This window comes from Apostichopus japonicus, chromosome 12, assembly GCF_037975245.1.
Source record: "Apostichopus japonicus isolate 1M-3 chromosome 12, ASM3797524v1, whole genome shotgun sequence".
Classification (NCBI taxonomy): Eukaryota; Metazoa; Echinodermata; class Holothuroidea; order Aspidochirotida; family Stichopodidae; genus Apostichopus; species Apostichopus japonicus.
The window spans coordinates 30,024,747-30,046,363 of record NC_092572.1 but is presented as its reverse complement, the minus strand read 5'-3'; the positions used below and the strand labels follow the sequence as shown (position 1 = coordinate 30,046,363).

General features: G+C 36.2%; 1 protein-coding gene across 2 annotated transcripts; it reads right to left on the bottom strand.

Moving 5' to 3' along the window:
* On the bottom strand, positions 1-16,940 carry LOC139977452 (zinc finger HIT domain-containing protein 2-like). Of its 2 annotated transcripts, none has more exons than XM_071986792.1 (10): positions 16,781-16,940; positions 15,154-15,303; positions 13,927-14,054; positions 12,659-12,783; positions 11,674-11,846; positions 8,885-8,954; positions 7,828-7,920; positions 6,746-6,902; positions 5,492-5,620; positions 1-1,560 (listed from the first exon to the last, which is right to left on the bottom strand). In XM_071986792.1, exons 1-10 carry the CDS (start codon positions 16,888-16,890, stop codon positions 1,442-1,444), a joined length of 1,254 nt encoding a protein of 417 aa, XP_071842893.1. In that variant the 5' UTR covers positions 16,891-16,940; the 3' UTR covers positions 1-1,441. The 2 variants fall into 2 exon arrangements, with proteins under 2 accessions (XP_071842893.1, XP_071842894.1); XM_071986793.1 differs by lacking the exon at positions 16,781-16,940 and adding an exon at positions 16,588-16,699.
* Positions 16,941-21,617: the final 4,677 nt, after the last annotated feature.

Genomic DNA, 21,617 nt, shown 5'->3' with positions numbered 1-21,617 from the left:
TTGATTTAATCACTTTTATTCTTTCAACAAGTCACTATATTCACATAATTCTGAGAAATACACTCCTTGGTGACTAATAAATCAGCAATGTAATCATAAACATATGTCTACATTTCTTCTGAGTTCTGACATAGTCTCCTTTTACTACAAGGCATCAGGACAGAGTTCTACTATTATCTGCATTGTCAGGGTTTCACATAATGTCAAGGTTGCCATTATCTTACATGCAAACTTGCCCAGTTGGGTTAGAATAGAAAATGATAGATTAGAAACAAATTTATCCATTATGAAATTCAAATATTTTGGGCAACACTCTTGTGTTTACCAATATTATGAATTGGTCGATTTCATGACAGCTTTGTCTGTGAATGTTCAGCCCAATTTCATAGTTTTCATTGCCACATGACTAGCAATTTAAGCTGCACATGATTACATATATGGTCTGTACATGCAGACACAGTGCAACAGTTAGGTTACAAGATCGTTTATATGAACACTATGATTCACAGTGGATGAAATCATTCTTGATAGTCAAACATTTAAACTGGTTAATCAGACATCCTTAAAAGGTGCATTTAGGCAGAATTTCGTCATCACATGTAACAGTCAAGAAAAGAAAGAAGAAAGAAAGAAAAATAAATTAAATCTCTAAACTGTTCCATAAAAGGAAAATGATTGTCAGCTCCACAGTGCAGAACTTAATGTTAATTCCAATATTTGATAAATTCCACTTAAACTCAGCCAAAACATATTCTTTTTAATTTCATAATACAAACAACAGAGCACCCTTGGATGACCTTTAAAACCATTTGACCTTGATCAAATTGTAGCAGGCTGAAAACAATGAAAACATGATATTTAAGGTGACACTAAACTAATATATGTTCCCAGTGAGTTTGCATTGCATTTAAGGAACTGACATTGGTCTGTGTATTAGACTACATACTTCAGTCCCTTTTAATTGATTAAACTCAGTTGTTTCAAAGGATTAATTTGCAAAAATTAAAAATGTTTTAGAAATACAACCTGGAATCATAACTGTGCCTTTGAACAGTCTACAACATATCAAATTTAATTTTGTCATTCTTATAAATTCCACCACTAAGATGAAGTACCTGGGCCATGCGACCTTTAACCAGAAAGCAGGAATTTGATATTAATCATGTGACCGTGGCCTAAAATGTATCCATGTGATCTTGTCCAACAATATGACTAAGTCACCTTGACCAAGACTGTTGCTATTTTATCTAAGAAACTGCAGTTATGGGATCTAGACTATATTTGCCGGTTGTAGTCACTATGGTGTCTACAGGCAATTAATAACAGGTTGAAGAATGTTCTAATTGTTGATGGATTCTCACATGAGGAGTTGCTTCTAACTATTCATTTCACTTGGCTGAGTGGCTATTCCTAACTTTCAAACATCGTTTTACTATGAACATTACTTAGTAATTTCTTCTATTAATTTGCTAGGTTTTGTCTCAGAGTGCTTTTTTCTGATTTTAGTGTCAAATGATGATTCTACCTTCCTCTGGAGTTGTTCTTCTTGTAACAGCGTTCCTGTCAATTATAAAATAAGAGAAGAAGTTTTCACCTTTTGGTGCAAAGAAGATATTTTAACACAATTTAAAATTGTTTACTCCTCCACCAATCTACAGAGCTCAAATACTGACAGTTGAGAAAAATAGAGACATTATGTCTTGTATAATGAATGAAAATAAACAAGGTTCATAAGACATTAACTTGTTCTTTCTAAGACACTGGCATATTGTGGTGTATCTTCATGCCACTGTACCACTGCGTGCATTCTAACGGTTGTTCGATTGTTTGAAAGAAAATACACAAAATGGCAAATTTGGAATTGAAATTGAGTTAAACATTGGAAAAATGTACCACTTAGCTAGATTACACTGTTCGCAAAGATTCACAAGGAATGTGGTAGCTATGAGATCGCAGCATTAGTTATTGTAGAATATATATTCAAGGAGTATTTTAAGAATTGAGTGCTACAAGGGAGCATGTCACATGACCCTCCACGGTTGGTACGTTTTTTTTTTGTGTCTCCTGCTTGACACAGTCAGTCGAAGTAGTTACTGCAGAATATTAATTTCATCCCACTGCTGGTATCATGTCCCTTATGTACAATACAGATGGCAAACAGGCAAAGTATCCTGTGCATTACTATATCCCACTGCTGGTACCATGTCCTGTATGTTCAATACTGATGGCAACAGGTAAAGTATCCTGTGCATTACTATATCCCACTGCTGGTACCATGTCCTGTATATTCAATACTGATGGCAACAGGTAAAGTGTCATGTGCATTACTATATCCCACTGCTGGTACCTTGTAATTTATGTACAATACAGATGGCAAACAGGTAAAGTATCCTGTGCATTACTATATCCCACTGCTGGTACCTTGTAATTTATGTACAATACAGATGGCAAACAGGTAAAGTATCCTGTGCATTACTATATCCCACTGCTGGTATCATGTCCCTTATGTACAATACAGATGGCAAACAGGTAAAGTATCCTGTGCATTACTATATCCCACTGCTTGTACCATGTAATGTATGTTCAATACAGATAGCAAACAGGCAAAGTATCCTGTGCATTACTATATCCCACTGCTGGTACCATGTTATGTATGTTCAATACTGATGGCAACAGGGAAGGTATCATGTCCATTACTATATCCCACTGCTGGTACCATGTAATGTATGTTCAATACAGATGGCAAACCATAAAGTATCCTGTGCATTACTATATCCCACTGCTGGTACCATGTCCTGTATGTTCAGTACAGATGGCAAACAGGTAAAGTATCATGTGCATTACTATATCCCACTGCTGGTACCATGTCCTGTATGTTCAGTACAGATGGCAAACAGGTAAAGTATCCTGTGCATTACTATATCCCACTGCTGCTACCATGTCCTGTATGTTCAATACAGATGGCAAACAGGCAAAGTATCCTGTGCATTACTATATCCCACTGCTGGTACCATGTAATGTATGTTCAATACAGATGGCAAACACGTAAAGTATCCTGTGCATTACTATATCCCACTGCTGGTACCTTGTAATTTATGTACAATACAGATGGCAAACAGGTAAAGTATCCTGTGCATTACTATATCTCACTGCTGGTATCATGTCCCTTATGTACAATACAGATGGCAAACAGGTAAAGTATCCTGTGCATTACTATATCCCACTGCTGGTACCATGTAATGTATGTTCAATACAGATGGCAAACAGGCAAAGTATCCTGTGCATTACTATATCCCACTGCTGGTACCATGTAATGTATGTTCAATACAGATGGCAACAGGGAAGGTATCATGTCCATTACTATATCCCACTGCTGGTACCATGTAATATATGTTCAATACAGATGGCAAACACATAAAGTATCCTGTGCATTACTATATCCCACTGCTGCTACCATGTAATGTATGTTCAATATAGATGGCAAACAGGCAAAGTATCATGTGCATTACTATATCCCACTGCTGGTACCATGTCCTGAATGTTCAGTACAGATGGCAAACAGGTAAAGTATCCTGTGCATAACTATATCCCACTGCTGGTACCATGTAATGTATGTTCAATACAGGTGGCAAACAGGTAAAGTATCCTGTGCATTACTATATCCCACTGCTGCTACCATGTCCTGAATGTTCAATACAGATGGCAACAGGTAAAGTATCCTGTGAATTACTATATCCCACTGGTGGTACCATGTAATGTATGTTCAATACAGATGGCAAACATGTAAAGTATCCTGTGCATTACTATATCCCACTGCTGGTACTATGTAATGTATGTTCAATACAGATGGCAAACAGGTAAAGTATCCTGTGCATTACTATATCCCACTGCTGGTACCATGTAATGTATGTTCAATACAGATGGCAAACACGTAAAGTATCCTGTGCATTACTATATCCCACCGCTGGTACCATGTAACGTATATTATCTTAAAGTCACAAGAAGACTTGAGTATAACTAAGGATGGTAAAGAGGTACTGAATGTGTAAAGCTTTGAGCAAGTACATAAACACAAGTCATGGATGACCAGGCGGGTTCAATATAAAAGTGAGACAACAGTTTATTTTCAAGGGAACATGACACTGTATAAAACACTATAGTAAATGTAAAAGTGTATAGAATAACTATATCACTTGCATATTGCATATCCCTTGCACTATAGTAAAATGATGACAAGCATCATGTTTCAGAAACCTTAACACCTCTTGTTCAGGCAGTTTCAAACATCATCTTGATTGTCAAAAGCTCACTCAGTCCAGATCTATCATGACTTTTAAAGCAGCAAATAGTTCCCCAAAATACATAACCTCAGCAACCTAAACTAGTATTACAGAAAGTATTGACAAACTAATAAAGTTTGTTCACTTTATGAATAATCCTGAATTGAAAGTTTATGTCTCCTGTTGATGTAAATAATTTGGTCACTATTTCAAGTAACAATCAATCACATGCACAGAGTAATATGAAAATATTTTCTTCATGTTTTGGCATTAAATATTGAACTGAAATCTTATGGGAGTTTGTTACCCCAAGCTGCTTTTACATTACAAATTTAACACCGTTCATAGGGTCTGATCCTCACTTGATATTAGTCTATCGCAGAGTACAAACCATGGGGTGTGATCCACATTAACGTTACAAATTTAACACTGATTGCAGGGGCCAACACTGTGCTCATGGTCTGGTGTAAATAGGGCCTATGACAACTGACCATTTACACAGACTATTGTAAAATTCATGTGAATGAATCTATTGTGAAATGGAATCTCAGCACCTGATTTTAGCAACCACACACAACCAGCTGTAAGATGCTAAGTTAACTCTTAACCTGTTTTAAACAAAATTTCACTGTAAAGTATGATGGAGCGCGATGCTAATATTTCCACTTCAAAGAAATGTCAAACATTTTGAAATATATTGAACTTTGCTATATAGTGTTTACTTGGAACTTGACACAACATCATGATTAATTACACATAGCAAGAACTTTGAGAGTGCCAAATGAAATGTTTGTTAATATGTATTGGAAAAACTTAACTTTAATAAATTGGGATAGATTTAGAAGCTGTAGTCAAATTAAGGAAAACCACTTACATCGCTACTTTGCAATATTATTATTAGTTTACTATTGTTTGTGTTTTGGTATTTCTACTTCCTTTACATCAAACCATTGATTGATGGTCTACTTTTTATACTGGAGGTGATAAAGGAAAAGAAAATACACCAGTTTGTGATCAAGACATTTTTATATAACATCTGGATACTATATAACATCTGGATATAACATCTGGATACTATTCATCTTCCTGTATTTTTTACCTTTACAACAGGCGATGGGGGAATAATAGAAATCAGTTACTCATTTAGTCATGTACAGAAAGCACTGAACTTCACATGCAGAGAGTTAGACAACAAAATAAAATGGTCTTACTGTGCAAGCACTGAACTTCAATGGCAGCAATCTTAAAGCTTTCTAGAAATTCTGCTGCCCAAGCGAGATGAAATTCCAGCTTCTTCTTGCACCCAAATAACTGTTTTTGAAACTGTTTTTGTGAGGAATCTAAAAAAACAAAGAACATAAATCAGTTGCAATGACTTGTAAAAGACAAACAGCTTACAACTTAAAGAAGACACAAACCCTACTATTGTTACTGGTCTGTGTGATTGAGAAAATTACCAGGATCAACAAACCCCAGGAGGAGGTTATAGACAAATCTGATTCCATTTGTGAGATATCACAGATTTAGTGTTTCTTCACAGACAAGTCTGAAGGCTTGATCAAGTCTAAATATGATGTCATTAAACCACATTGTGCTTCAATTCTGCATGTTTTTCTTTTATATTGCATTATTTATTTTCTGTAATGGAGATGAGTTTTGCAAATGCTGAACCTACAATATTGACCTTTCTAACACAATCTGATGTTGGCATTGGTATCATTGTCGACACTGTTAACATTCTACGTTGAAAATAGGAAAAGAAAAACAAAGACATTGTAAAAGTTACAGATCTAAACTATGACATCACAGATTACAAAATGAACGTTACCAGACATGACTCTTAAAGGGGGATACCTCCCAAATGGAAGGAAGAGTTTTCTAAACTATTTGTGGGAGTTGTTCTTCACAAGTATCTCTGTAACATTAGCCACAGGTGACGTTTGGGTTTGTTTCTCATTTAATGTTAATCCATTGTTTTGTGAACTTCATATTTACAACAGAGCAAATCTGGATCACATTCAATGATCTTTGTCCTTGATAAGTTCATAAGACATTGTTAACATGTCATTTGAGCCCATGAATGTCATACCATTTTTCTACTGAGTTTTGTATTGAATCTCAAGAACTGACTTGGACTACGATCAGGGCTGTGGCTGAGTGGATAAAGGCGGTGGCATTTGAAGCAATGAGGCTTAGCAAACCGGAGATTTGGGGTTTATCCCAGACTGGGTCATGGTATGGTGGGTTTTTCAATACGGTTTCCCATCTAAAATAACTTTTTAAAATTGATAAGTGTCCAAATTTGAGTTGAAATGTTGAATGGGAAGCCACCCAATATTAATGTTGTGGACTTCTCCAACACTTGTGGTCGCTGAAACGTTGTAAAGATATCTGCCTGATAATTTGCCTCATCAAGATTAAAATGCTGCCTAAGGTCATTCTTTCAGTGATCAATCAACTCTTACCTTTAGCTACTGATTTCTTTGCAGAGGAAGCAATTCTCCAGCAATCAGACAGAGCGCCCTCTACATAGTCCAGCGGGTGCGAGGGACTTTTACCAAGAAGGATGTGTGTTACATCTTGTAGGCAGTTTAATCGCTGGTTTCCAGCCTCTTTCAAATTCTACAGTGCAGTAATATGAAGGTTTTAAGGTAAGTCCCATCAAAGAAATGCTAATCACTGTATAGTTCACATGATAGTTGTTACTGTAACTCAGAGGGTGTAACATGACTGCCTTATTCTGCTGCTGCATATTCAATTGTTAATAACAATGCCATTAAAGGGTGTGAAGACTCGCGCACAAAGAAACGTCTCGTGTCGGGAATCTGACCTAGTTTCGAATGAGGTGTAACAGAAGTGTTAGGCACCACCATCGATCCCAGAAAGTACACACACAGCTTGCTACCATCGGTAATTAGACACTAGTATACAGTCAATACATACAGCTACGGTCAATACCCACAACACAGTGTACATAGCAGCATGGACATCTCAGGTCTAGATAATAGATAACAAGGTATCACGTTTAATTACTGTCTGCATTTTGTAGCGACAAGAAGAAAAAGTCATTTGCAAGCAACAGAAAGTTAACTTTTTCAGAGCTTTGCACAATGCCTTTAAGCCTCTGAGCAAACATAATTAGATAACCAAATATCCAAAGACATCTTATACATTCATGAGTCTCAACAAAGGTTGAGCTACATGGAACACACATTACTGAGCCGTACCTTAAATTCTCTGTGTTTTCAATTAATCATCCATCCAATATACTTCATTTTAATACCTAACTCCGCATTGTTAGCAAACTGCATCTCGTCAACGAAGACTCACTAAAAGCACACTGACTCCCCAAAATTCGAAACCAGATATTTAAATAACAAAATTAAAATCAATAATTTCATATTCCAAAAGTAGAATTTCATTTTTTTGTTCTCCCTGGTTCTATATCTTGACAACAGCTGAGCTTAGTGGTACTGCTTGCTCCAGGGTCTTCCATCCTACTTCCATCCTAGTTTCAAATTAGATTAATAAAAACAGAGTCTGTTACCTTGGTGACATGTTCAATAGCGGAGTGTACAGCCTCTTCGGTACTCGTGTAGTTCTTGTTTGCAGACAGTGCTTGTGATATATCAAGCAGATGCTGTAAATAAATGTTACACATTGTCAGACTGGTTCATGATTAATGCCCAGACCCAGACATTACAATTACTTCACAGGTTTGCAAGGAGGATAATCTCCAGTAAATTATTCATCTTAGTTGCAATGAAGTCTTCAATCTTGTAGTCAAAAAATTCCATTCACTTTAAAATCTTCATGTTCAGACCTGAATATTTGTTGGACTACAAAAAAGATTGCATGTTTCTTCTTAAATTTGGCTATTTTCCATTTGTAACTAAAAGTTCATGCCTCTTGAAAGTTACAACCTTAGCAAAACATCAACACACAATTTTAATGTATGCAATTTCATTAATTATAATGCGATAAAAGCCACCCCACTGTATGTAATTGGATGTCATTTAAAGTTCTGACCTCTTTTTATTTCTGTTGCTGTCCATTAATACACACTAAGGTTCTGCTATATATTGTAATGCAATGACACACAACACAAGTTTCTGATTCACCTGGCATAAAATTAAACTAAGTTTCTGTAGATACACTCTGTAATACTAAAGATTTCCAATATGTGTGCACTATGTATAAAATCAAAGCTTGCAATGTCAATTTGCTTTATATCTCTGTCATATTTCTAGATTTATTTTTTCAAGGACAATAAATGAATACACTGATCATGTATTTCTATTTTATCTAGTTTGTCCACAAGCTTCGTCAAATGTGATGCTTCAATATTTTTTTGTAATAAATTAATCACCACCAGATAACATGATAGTGTTTCAAATTTGTCCTAGCAGACAATTCAGGTTTATGATGTCAATTTAGAATTAAATTATTGGAAATAATAATGTGTACTCTACATCTTCATATTTGTGTAACAGTTAGATCTTCTTGTATAGCTACCATTTATGTTACTCCCTGATTACAGCAAACAGCAGCATGCAATGAATAACCCTTCATAACACAAACTAAGAATTGATTGAAATGCTCACCTGTGCTAGTTCAATCGTAAACTCTGTGACCTCTCCATTATAAAACCTTATTAACAGAGAGTATGAGAATCTGTTAAAACTGTTAAAGAAAATCATCATTATGATGGTCGACTATAGCAAAGTAGAGTGCGCCCTCTATTCTTTGCTTTTCAAAGAAATCCTCTGTAGCAACATGCTTGTCTAATTAGACAACCAGAAGAATGGTTCAAGGTATTAGCTAACAATATATTTGACATGAGACAAAGCAAATAATGTTAATAATCATAATTAAATTTAATTTAAGCTATAAGTTACTTTACAGGAGGACAGGAGATGTGGTAAAACTACCGATTAAATTAACTTAATAATTTAACACCATATACACTGTTCACTCACCCTCTGGTGAAATACTCATGAAAGATTGTCCTTGGTGATGAAGTTGGAGAAAAATAATTTACTTTTCAAGAGAATTTTCCTCAAGTGGTAGGCAACAAGATCATATTTAATTATGCGAGTATGTCCTTACCTTCATTTCAAATACAGAGCATTGCAATAGGTCACAATTACAATGAGTCATATTTACAAGAAATAAGAATAATGTTATTAGGAACCAGTGAAGTTTGCTTTTGCAATAAAAACTTTCAACAGATTATTAGTATAGTAACAGGCTTACTATTGCTGGTTGCTCTGTGGCAGCTCCCAGCTATGACAATGTTAGGACAATAGTAACCATTGTTGCAAAGAATGCAAACACCAACCCAGGGTCCCAGGCAGTGTGCAACAGAAACCAACAACAATAGGACATGAATATTCAACAGGAAACAGACTTATCTTCCTCTTTTATGTTTCCATATTTGTTTAATTCTGAGTTATTGTAGACAAACAGACAAATGCAAACACTGCTTATGTTTGAGGCCAAAAACATAAGATTGTATCTACTTTAAGATAACTTCAGTCTGATGAAACTGAAATTTATCAAAGAATATTTCTACAGAAGAGATTCCATCTAAACCCACTGTGCATTTAATAGACAAGTTGACTATCAGCATGTTACTGCAATATAATACCATGCATCACCTTAGAAAGATCATAAAACACAGGTAGCAATAGATCTGAGCTTTGAAATGTCCTAAATTAGATGTAAAAGTGTACAAAAGATAACAATTGAACAAGAGGAAGAGTAAGGCCCGGAGGAGCGTCACGTAAACGCCACCGTACAATAGGTGGCATCACTGCTGGAGTAGTTGTCCTGTTTGTGTGTATTGTTTTATTGTTCTCTGGGAGTCTGTTTTATCTTATATCTTTTATATGTAAAGTGAATTGTTGTAGTTTCACATGCTAATTTATACCTTTTGTTTCCGTCTCCCTTTCAGCTGTCCAGCTCGCATGACAATAGCCTGGTTCCTTCGTAGCTATGTGGAATGTTCAAGCCACGTGAAGATCCAAGATTTCGAGTCAGTATTTCTATTAAGTAAGGGCACTTGCCATTTTGGTTTCCAAGAGTGTGTTCTGTTTTTGGTGTTTGCCACTGCCTAGTAAGGTCTGTTGGCCAGTGTGTTAAGTAAGTTAAACGTTCTTTTATAGTTCAGGCACGTCCGAAACCTTTTTCTTATCATATTGTGGGCGTATATCCCTGTTTGTCTGAATCCCTTTAAATTGTTACTCTAAACCCATTAAAAGTTTGGGAACAGGGTGCTTGCGTTGGACGATATTATCGCCGCACCCTGCGGGATTATTCTTGTATTTCTGGCTCAGTGGTGGCTTCGATTTGGGTTGAATTTTCCCGAGGCTACACTTACGTATTGTAGATTTAGGACTCGTAATTATACGTTTTGCCACCGACTTTGCAGGTACGTCTCACTATTATTTATGTAAATTATAAACTGAGATTGTTGTGGATTTGCAATGTTATTAATTAAATATTGGTACTATAGGGAACAGGATAAGGTGTAAGTTTTGCAGTTTATTTCTTTCTATCATTAAATTCGTTAGTGATTTACTGCCTATTGTTGAAGTATTATCACCTTGCTACATTCTTTTTGGAGGTCACTGCAATGACCTCAAGTATTTTATAACTTGGTTTGTATAGACACCTGCCCAAGGTGGGCAGCGGTTTTGTGTTAAATTTATTAGTAGTAATAGTAAGTTGAGTCTCGTCTATCCGACATGCTCAGTGATAAACCTCCGCCACGTATCACGATCTTGGGCAAATTTATTAAATTTATTTGTAGTACAAACTTCAATTGATTTGTTTGTGTTTTATTGGTTCAGGTTGTGTTTACTTGTAGTTGCACATTGATCCTGACATATGGTGGCCGACAGTGACCCTATCGAACCCAGAGCCGCTTGGCTAGTTACAACCCGTTGGGGGCGCTACAGAAGGAAAAGTGCAGAGATTCTCCACAAAGTAATGATTTCTTGGGCTTCAGAGCAGCACCAAAAATTAATATTACTGAAAAGCTAAAGAAAAACCCTCCATCCCCCCTCCCCCTCCCAAAACACAAATATGTGTCTGATTTTGACTCCTGCAGATGTGTCAGTTGTTAGATATGTTTGAAAAAGTTGCAATTTATGTACAGTAAACTATGATGCTGTATGGAAATCAAAACTCTCATCGTTAATGGCTTGAACCCAAATTAATATTTTCAATTTAGCACCATTAATATACTTTGGGAACCTACTGTATACAACCAATGAATTTCTCTGCAGGGACCCAGGGAACAGTTTGTTTTCACGAGAGTTTGAATGCTGTTATTACTACACTCTTAGGTGTGCCCTTCAAATAAATGATATTGACCAGTAAAGGATACATAACATTGATAATATCGTATACAACTAGAGGTGAGGGCTCGTTGTTCTTCAGAATCTCGGACAGTTTTGGTATGCTACTTATAGCTTTGGGCACAGAGGTGGAGGACTGACTAGAACCCAGTGAAATAGAGTCTAGACCCTCCTGCTTCACTACCTCGATGAGTTCAGCATCCTGCCGGATGTAAATAGAGAAAACATTCATCTCTGGTTTCCGTTCTTATCAAAATATTTTCAAATGAAACATTTTGAAGCACACATGACAATCTGACTGTGTCAACCCAGTAAATTACAAAGTGATTGTTACCCACGATATCCTTTGATTAGGCAAAATGATACCACAAAAAATAAGCAAATTATTGAAGAAATTCTGGAAAATGTCAGAAAGCATCAAACATGATTTACTTAGAAAAACATTGTAGTAAAATAGCAAAGGCAAAAAACTGTGAAACAAATAATATTTTCTTCAAAGAAAGAAATGGTTTTGATCCCTGCTTCTGACTTTTTCCCTCATTATATTACACACCTCCCTATACTAACATATTAATATATTGATGTTATGATGTAACATGCCTTCATTTTCATTCTTCATATTTTTATCATATTTGACAAAACTAAGAACACTACAATGACTCTATTATACGAACTGCATTATTAAAATCAAGATGGATACATACTTCTTATACATAATATACAAGTTATGCACATGATTACATTGATAAGATTTCCTCTGTCTTATTTAGATGTCTGGATCATAGCTGCAGAACTTTACAAACAATCTGCCTAAACATGACTTATAGTGAGGGACATTTGAAAGTGCTTTCCAGTGCTTATAACTGTAGACAAATAATTTACCTTCATATTACTGAAGTTAAACTACAAGGTGGGATTAACTCTTCACCAATATGTGAGTTTTTATGGAGAAATTGCAAAACATTAAAAAGGATACCTTATTCAGCTTACAGTATTAAAGTAGTAAAGACTCACATGTTGCATCCACCACGGCTTCCAAGAAGGTACTAACATCCCAAGGTTTTCTGATTTCAGGATCTGAGCAAACTCTAACCTCTCAGATTCCGTCAATCTTTCCCAAACCACATCAGGATCTGCATCTATTAGTTTGTAAGAAGAAGGAAGATAAACAATCAGTTTAATTAATGTAAGACCAGAGAGTTGGCACACTCATAGAATACCACTCGTTGTCAACAATTACCTAATTTAATATCCTTGTAGTCGCTCAGCCAGACTGCTAATATTCCTGTTTCTCTAGTCATCTGTTATGTAGTTAATTGTGACTAACAAATTACCTAAGTCAACCCTTTGTAGCTGCTCAGCCAGACTCTGCTAATATTCCTGTTTCTCTAGTAATTTGTTATATAGTTAATTGTGACTAACAAATTACCTAAGTCAACCCTTTGTAGCTGCTCAGCCAGACTCTGCTAATATTCCTGTGTCTCTAGTAATTTGTTATATAGTTAATTGTGACTAACAAATTACCTAAGTCAACCCTTTGTAGCTGCTCAGCCAGACTCTGCTAATATTCCTATATCTCTCAAGGCATTTTTTTATAGTTAATTGTGACTAATGAATTACCTAAGTCAACTCCTTGTAGCTGCTCAGCCAGACTGCTAATATTCCTGTTTCTCTAGTCATCTGTTATGTAGTTAATTGTGACTAACAAATTACCTAAGTCAACCCTTTGTAGCTGCTCAGCCAGACTCTGCTAATATTCCTGTTTCTCTAGTAATTTGTTATATAGTTAATTGTGACTAACAAATTACCTAAGTCAACCCTTTGTAGCTGCTTAGCCAGACTCTGCTAATATTCCTGTGTCTCTAGTAATTTGTTATATAGTTAATTGTGACTAACAAATTACCTAAGTCAACCCTTTGTAGCTGCTCAGCCAGACTCTGCTAATATTCCTATATCTCTCAAGGCATTGTTTTATAGTTAATTGTGACTAATGAATTACCTAAGTCAACTCCTTGTAGCTGCTCAGCCAGACTCTGCTAATATTCCTGTTTCTCTAGTCATTTGTGATATAGTTAATTGTGACTAACCAATTACTTAAGTCAACTCCTTGTAGCTGCTCAGCCAGACTCTGCTAATATTCCTATATCTCTCTAGTCATTTGTTTTATAGTTATTTGTGACTAACGAATTACCAAAGTCAATTCTTTTTAGCCGCTCAGCCAGACTCTGCTAATATTCCTATATCTCTCAAGGCATTTCTTTTTTTGGTGACTAACGAATTACCTAAGTCAACTCCTTGTAGCCGCTCAGCCAGACTCTGCTCATCATCTGAATATTCATCATCACTGTCAGCTGGATTCTCAATCTCAAGCCTCTGTAACATCTCACCCATTCGTTTCTTCTCCTCTACACTGTTAAACAAGATAATTAGCAAGTGGTCAACTGTGCAAATGAGTCCTACTGTACAATGTAAAACTAAGAAGGCAGTTTATGTTCTGGTACTTATATAAGCTCATAAAACTTTACAATATTCTATTTTACATCAGAAAATTGTTTGTTAGTCTTCACCACTGTAAATATTGTCCCATGTGGTTGTGTGATAACTTTCATTCACTCTACTTTAGTGTGTTTCATACCATATAAATGGCAGTACAGGATAGAGAAGATACCCAACAACATCTACAGTTTTATAACAGTTTTCCTTCTGCTACAATAAGGTCATTTTAGCTGACTGTAGTGGAAGGACAACCATTATTCACTGTGCAGTGGTGCAAACAACGTTTACCTTTGGCAATGTTCTCATTATCTCTCAGACTGCTTAGTCTTGTTTTATATTGAGGTATTGTGTCACTTTACTACAATGTTAATGCTACTCTCCGATGCTTGCAATGTAATTTCCTGATCTTAAACTTCTCTTACTTCTGATATAAAGTGTGCATTGCAACTTGTCTTGTTTGCTTGTATTATGCATTCATTTCCTACTGTACTTTGTCAGTTTGATTGCAAACATCAAGCATGAACAAAGAGAAGCTATAATATGAGTCTCATCAAATGATTAACCGAAGGGATATTTCAAACCTTGAGAATATTTCTCTTTCTTTTCAAATCGGACACCAACACCAATCACAACTTCAGTGTAGTAGTGCTTTGCATAACCTACTTTGCAGGAATAAGGGCTGAAGTTGGCATTGATACTTCTGGCTGAAAACCAGTGCATGAGAAGAAATTCTACAGAGGTACTGGTAACTTGGATGAACCTAATTGAATGTGTGAGGATATGCTGCTTCGAGCTTACGTAGTCTTATACAGACTTTGTCGAATAATTAACAGTTCAAAGTTTGTGCATCAGTTTTGAAGACTCTGGAAGTTTGTCTTATACAAACTAATATGGTTCCTGGTTAAAAAACTGCTGTACAGATTTACACTTTGTACAGTAATTTCACCACAATACCTAACATTTTATGATGTGATACGGGATAAATTATACCCTGGACTGTATGGCAATCATACCTCATATCAGAATCCTTCAAAGCATCCATGAAATTTTCTTTGTAGAAACTCTCAGAGCATTCTGCATGCTTTTGATCTTTATAGCAAGTAGAAGAGCAGTATGGAACATTGCAGCGAGGACAGGTATATCTGTATGGTTGCTTCAAACAGCTGTTAAAATACAAGAAGTACATAACAAATAGAATGATAACGAAAATCAAACTTTAAGCAACTTCACACGGAATGAGAGATATGTTGAGAATGCTAATTCATTGACAGGAAATCTAATTACATTTTATTTAAAAGATCTGATAAATAAATAGACATTAGAGAGAAATTTAAATTCTCACATTTTATCATTTAGAGTTAAAGAGAATAGTGTCCTATATCATTTCTATTACATTTTTGTTAACTATGGTCGATCCTGTTAGTAGCTACGTATTATTAGGTACCACTTGAACCCCAACTGGGCTGTGGTATATATATAAGCATAATGTCATGCTATATGTTCAGTTGCTTCAAAAATCCTTTCACTGACTTACACTGCAATGCCTCACATGTGCATTAACAAATAACATCCTATCAGAACTTTTTAACAACATGTACTTCCAAAGTTTTCAACCAATATGCTTCTTTTCATTCAAGAATGAAAAGTTTGCCAACCGACAATTGTGCATCTCTACATGTCAAACAGTGAAATGCCCAATAAAATAAACAAACTGCTCTTAAAAATTTCTTTGTATGGTTTCAGAATTCTTTAAAGCATCAATTTACTAGAGTGCTATTACTAAATTGTTACGCTGCTCTATGCATGCATGCACAAATATATTGTGGAGAGATTGCATGGGCTATGTTACATTACTTAACGTATCATGGCAAAAAAGGCATTTTATCAACCTTGGGTGGGAATACCAACAAACTTCCATCAAATGTTACACCTATGTACACAGACTAATATCAACAGCAAGAGGAAAAGAAACATCACCATAATGAGAATAACATGTATTTTTTCTCCCTGTCCTTGTGTTGAATAAATTGTAAATGAAAATGGAGAACAATCTTATGGAATGTTAGTATTCATTACAAAATTCCAGACTGGCCAATGTTGACTTACCGGATTGTAATCTTTAGCCAGGAAATAATATTCTCTACCACCTTCAATACATATGATAGGCTATGCCATATTTATTTGTTACTTTCTGCCATAGACAAAGGTCTTTTTTGCACCACTTTCTATGGTGGAAACAACAGTTTTTCTATGGTGGAAACTAGCTGTGGCAGAAACGTAGGTTAAGAAACTAGCCAAAGTGATGCCTAAGTAACACCCACACTAACTCAACAGCTGAGCCTAAGTGGTATAGCCTCTAGGCCTAATGTTAGGGGCTTAGACTTTGTGCTGTGACCTCTCTTCCAATGTGGACCAAAGTTGACATAATATGTATTGCTAAAGCATACCGAATATCTGCAAACGGGTGGATATTCTCTTTAATATTTTGATGGAGCCCACTCCAAGCTTTTTCGCGGAACCAATCTGTACGTAGCCTAGCCTAATAAACGATTGGCTGTCCATCAGATATTAAAGAGCCTTGTAAATCTACTACTTAGTCTAGATGCCCTAAAATAATACAAATCAGTTGCTTTAACCAACATTTGACAAACTCCACTGTCGCTGCTCGATGATGGGAATAAGTATTCTCCCGTTTTCCCACTTCTTAAAATTTCTGAAGACGGGCAACTTTCTCCTCTGGAGGCGGCCATGTTTAATCGAATCTAATATAACCTAGAACTCTCACTCCAAGGTAGGAACACGTACCAACCATGGAGGGTCATGTGACATTCTAGCAGGTGCTACTAACGTATTATTTAACCATTTGTCAATTCGAAGAGATAAGCGTTCTGTACAGAGCCGTATATGGTTCTGTAAACAACAGGATGCCATTATAACGGGGTATTAACCGTAAATTTGAGAATAACTGCTTGGATTTGAATGATAACGTTGTTGAGATTATTTTCTGTCTCATCAAATTTTTGACCTCCATAGACACAGTGACTTCTATTCGAACATCTACTGCCATAGTCTTATAGACTATGTACAGCGGTTACTCCTACCTTGTTACATGCATTTTACGTGTAAAACGGCAAGGAGACCACACCATAGAAATTGAAGTAGGGCTAGTTTAATTTCTATGGGCCACACACAAATTTGTGAACGAGACTTATGTTGCTAAGGAAAAACTAATCCTGTCGTCTGCTTTTCGTGTCCGTATTGATTGTGTACGGTCCTGATAAGCTACGTGCGTTCCAGTTGCAGTTCTAAAGAAATACTCAAAACTGGTAATTTGGAATTGAAACTGCGTTTCTTTGAGAAGATGTACCACTAAGGTAGAAATCACTGTTCGAGTAGCTTCACAATTCACAAGGAATGTGGTAGCTATGAGATCATGACTTTAGTTGGTGTAGAATATACATTCAAGGAGTACCATAATTGTGCTACAATCATGGAGTACGTCACGTGACCTTCATGGTTGGTACGTTTTTTGTTGTTGTTGTTTTTGCACGTTTCCGCATTGACATAGTCAGTCCAGGTTAAAGTTTGCACCGATGATATTACTGCTTGGAGGTAGCTTGTACCAAAGATAGAACAAGCTTTGCTTCAATTGTACGAAAGCATTTGGTTCAGTATAATACAGTTTCTACGTACGTTTACACTCAACCAAAAGTACTTAAAAGTTCGCATGTTTTCAAAGATCATTGACTTGTTATTATATAGAATAATTCTAAGCAGTCCTTGGTATTTGGTCTTCCATTTTCCAGAAATTTTACCAAACAAACCATCACTTTCTCACAGCTCATCAGTGATCAGTTCCACAGACGGAATCAACACAACATTTCGCACGGAAACAAATATGTTTGGCCTCTGCTTAATGAATAATAACATGTTTACAATACGTTAAAACTTGTGTTGCTTGTGCTCCATGGAGGCCATGTTAATTGTTTATATGTTATGAGTTATGCGTGAAAAGAAATTGCTTTGTTTCTGTCTATTAATTAAAAATGTTAACATTTAGCCTTGCACCGAGCAGCCGACGAGTATATTATTCCCGACAGTTAGCATAGGCGGTATTTCCAATGTGAATACCTCGGTAACAGGAATGGCAAGTAGAAAATTACCAGCAACCCCCCCCCCCCCCCACTTACTTCTCTCAACTTACGTTAACATATCAGATTTAAAAATTTGCCCCAGGTCATCATGTAATAAGCTAAAAGTATTTTTTAAGTATATTCAAGAAGTGAACGTTGATTAGCAAGTAAATATTTATTGCATTCATTTGTAAAAGACAAGAAAGAGAGACAAAAATAAATGGAGTGCGTCTTTCATACATTTCTACTACTCACATGCACAGCAAGGGGGGGGGGGGGAAGAAAAGGGACTTGCATGTTATTTTGCTTTAAATTTTTCTAAAATGTGTTTAATGAAGCTATTTGCAGTTTCAAATAGCAACATAACCAAATCAAAGCAAACACTTGATTTTGGCCTAAGATGAAATTTTTGTACCGGAGTATTTAGTTAGAGAAATATTTCGAAGGCTAGGTGTTGGATGACTTTCATGTGTGATATTTTACTTGTATGAAGTCAAAGGAAAAGTTTATAATTATTGTTTTAATAAATGGGTTCTCATAAAACATTAACTTGCAGCGAGGGATCAATGACATCATTGAGTTAACTATAAAGGAGCATTTCAGACATTTGTCACTTTCAAAGGAGAAGGGCCAAATGAATACATCGATGGAAACAATACAAGCATATCATAGACTTATATGTTTCGTCCGTTGTCATTTAAAGAAATAGTTTCATTCGTACCAGGGAGTTGTTAGCTTTGGTTGTTACTCATAGTCATTATGATCGTCTATAATTCCTCAAAAGCAAATATAGATGATATTTTCACTGCAATGTTTCATAGACAAAGTATGAATTGATAGTTCCATTATTATATGAATTGCGCCCTCTATATATACCATGTTACTAATGAACAGATAAGTACAAGGTTACGTTGTTAAATTATGATCTAATAATTGTTACGTTTTCCATATTTATTTGGTTCAAAAGTGGAACAGCGTGCACTTGGAGAGAGATGTACAAGGGGACGGTGAACATTTGAAGTAAATTTTGGATTGTTAAGGACTACATATGATTGTGTCATATTTACAGCTTTTGGCACCAGTTCAGTAGAACGTTATTTTTCCATTTTTTTTTTTACCAGAAATTTGCTCTGGAGGAAAAGGTGTTTAATTATTATCCAAACATGATTAACTCAAGTAGATTAAACTCACCCGCATGTATGTAGTAAAGTGTTTTTTCACATATTTTTAGTTTGTGTAAAGTAAAAACAGTGATATTTTGTAACGTCGAAAGTACTTTTAGAACTCGAGAAAATTTAGTATACTGGCGGGATAATATAGGCTATATTATATAAAATAATATATATAAATGACCCTTTCCTGGCCTTGCTAATTTGCAGATAAACGAAGAATAAATAGGTGTCATCGCCAACAAAATGTCAATAGGTAGATGAGAGCGCAATAAAAAAGTAAATAATCGCGAATAAGTAAAAATTGTAAAAAGCTGAAAAGGGCGCCAGCAGTCCCTTTGAGTCCGTCAGGGGGTGGGGGGGGGGGGGCATTCGCCGCCTGACTATATGGACGCTCCGCCACTGGGATATAACGCTTCTTTTATTAATCTCCAATTTACTGGCTGGGGATAGCACTTCATCAACCAAGCACTGGAAGCAAACCAACATGGCTTCCTCAAGAGATGGGTAGTTAAAAAGAGATTTTCCTGTTTATTGCTTGTACTACCAAGTGGCGTCACAGGACATTTGGAAGAAGGGTGTGTGGGGGGGGGGGGGAGGGAGACAAAACAAGAACAACATTGAGGGAAGGGTCTCAGCCTTTACATACGTGTCATGCCAACGGTGAAATCGCGTAGACTACTCGGCGTGGGGTCCAGTCAGTTTGCCCTTGGTGGGGTACGTCAAGGGGCCGCCACTGGAACTGACATGACCACACGTGTCTAATATTTCTTAATTCATCCGTTTTTCAACCATTGAATAAATAGGTATAAAATCTTGCAGGCGTTCCTTATGTTTGCGGTTGAGTTGCATTTTCAATTAGTCGGTTTCAACAGAGCGTCATCTATTCAAATTGTTTGTCAGCAATAGCCATCCTCTGGCGTTCGAGCAGGCAGAAAGTCCAGACCTATAAACTGCACCATACCAAGTCAAATTACAGAACACAGGGTATCGAATTATCGGGTTTTGTAATATGTTTTGGAATGGATTGAGGGAGAGGAAGCCCGCCCTCAATTACATATATTGTGTTTTGATGGACTGGTCAAAATATTCCGTTTAGTCGCACTGATGCATTGTATTCATGGAAACGGTGGAAAGTACAGTAAAATATAGGTGCTAGGAACAGAAAATGCGTGTCGGCGATAAGAGAGCTTACAAAGTTTTTCCATCATGGTTTCAGTTTTCATTTAGTGTTTGTTCCAACTTGATGTAATGAACCAAATGTCCAGCACCTTTAATAAAAGCAAATTCAACGATCCGCTATGAATCATGAAGCAGCTTACAGTGTAGTATAACGAGTAGTTAACATGTATAATAACCTGTGTGTAATAGCTTCACAAAAATTTAATACTAGTTTATAACTATAGATTAGGATGGAAAAGTGAAAAAACTGAATGAATGAATTAGAGATGATGAAATAAACTCCGGAAGTTTATTCGCTGACTCTGTGAAATAAATTGACGACAAACCAGCTAGAGTGCTAGACTAATTCATATCTTAACAATCTTCATCATATCTTTAAAAAAACCCATCTTTTTGAGTTGATTTTGATAAACTATTTGATGCTATTAAGTATAACTTTAATCCCATGACAGGTAAAGTCAGTTGTTTGACTTGTCAAGTTTAGTTTTAACTAATTAAGCTCAAAGAGATGATATATCTGTTAACAAGATGTTAATATGTATTGCGTATAAAGCGTGTGTAGGTAAATATATTTAAATTAGACTTTCCATCCTGACAGGATTTTCTTCAGAGGCTAACTGAATTCAAAACAGACTAATGATAGATTTAAATGGGATAGATACGCAGACAGGTATTGAAATTGGACAGAAAACTAAATATGAAAAATGGACGAGTTAAATTAGTGAGATCTAGGGGGATTCCCTCTTCAAAGGCATTGAAGACTCGCCGCAAACCGCGTGCGGCCATCTGTTGCTTGAAAGTGACGTTTTGTTCGTGTCGCTACAAAGTGCAAACAGTAATGAAATGTGTTTAGCTGGACCTGAGATGTCCGTCGCTGTATCGTTTATACACTGTGCTGTGGGTATTGACCACAGTTGTATGTACTGAATGTACAATGGTGTCTAATTACCGACGGTAGCAAGCTGTGTGTGTATTTTCTGGGGTCGATGGTGG

Bases quoted from the DNA above. Each gene is read 5' to 3' on its own strand.
- LOC139977452 (XM_071986792.1), bottom strand. From the start codon at position 16,890: ATGGCCGCCTCCAGAGGAGAAAGTTGCCCGTCTTCAGAAATTTTAAGA. The intron at 12,784-13,926 runs GTAATTCGTTAG...ACAAACTAATAG, and splicing joins GCTACAAGGAGTTGACTTAG to ATGCAGATCCTGATGTGGTT. The intron at 1,561-5,491 runs GTAAGACCATTT...TATAATTGACAG, and splicing joins TGAAGTTCAGTGCTTGCACA to GAACGCTGTTACAAGAAGAA.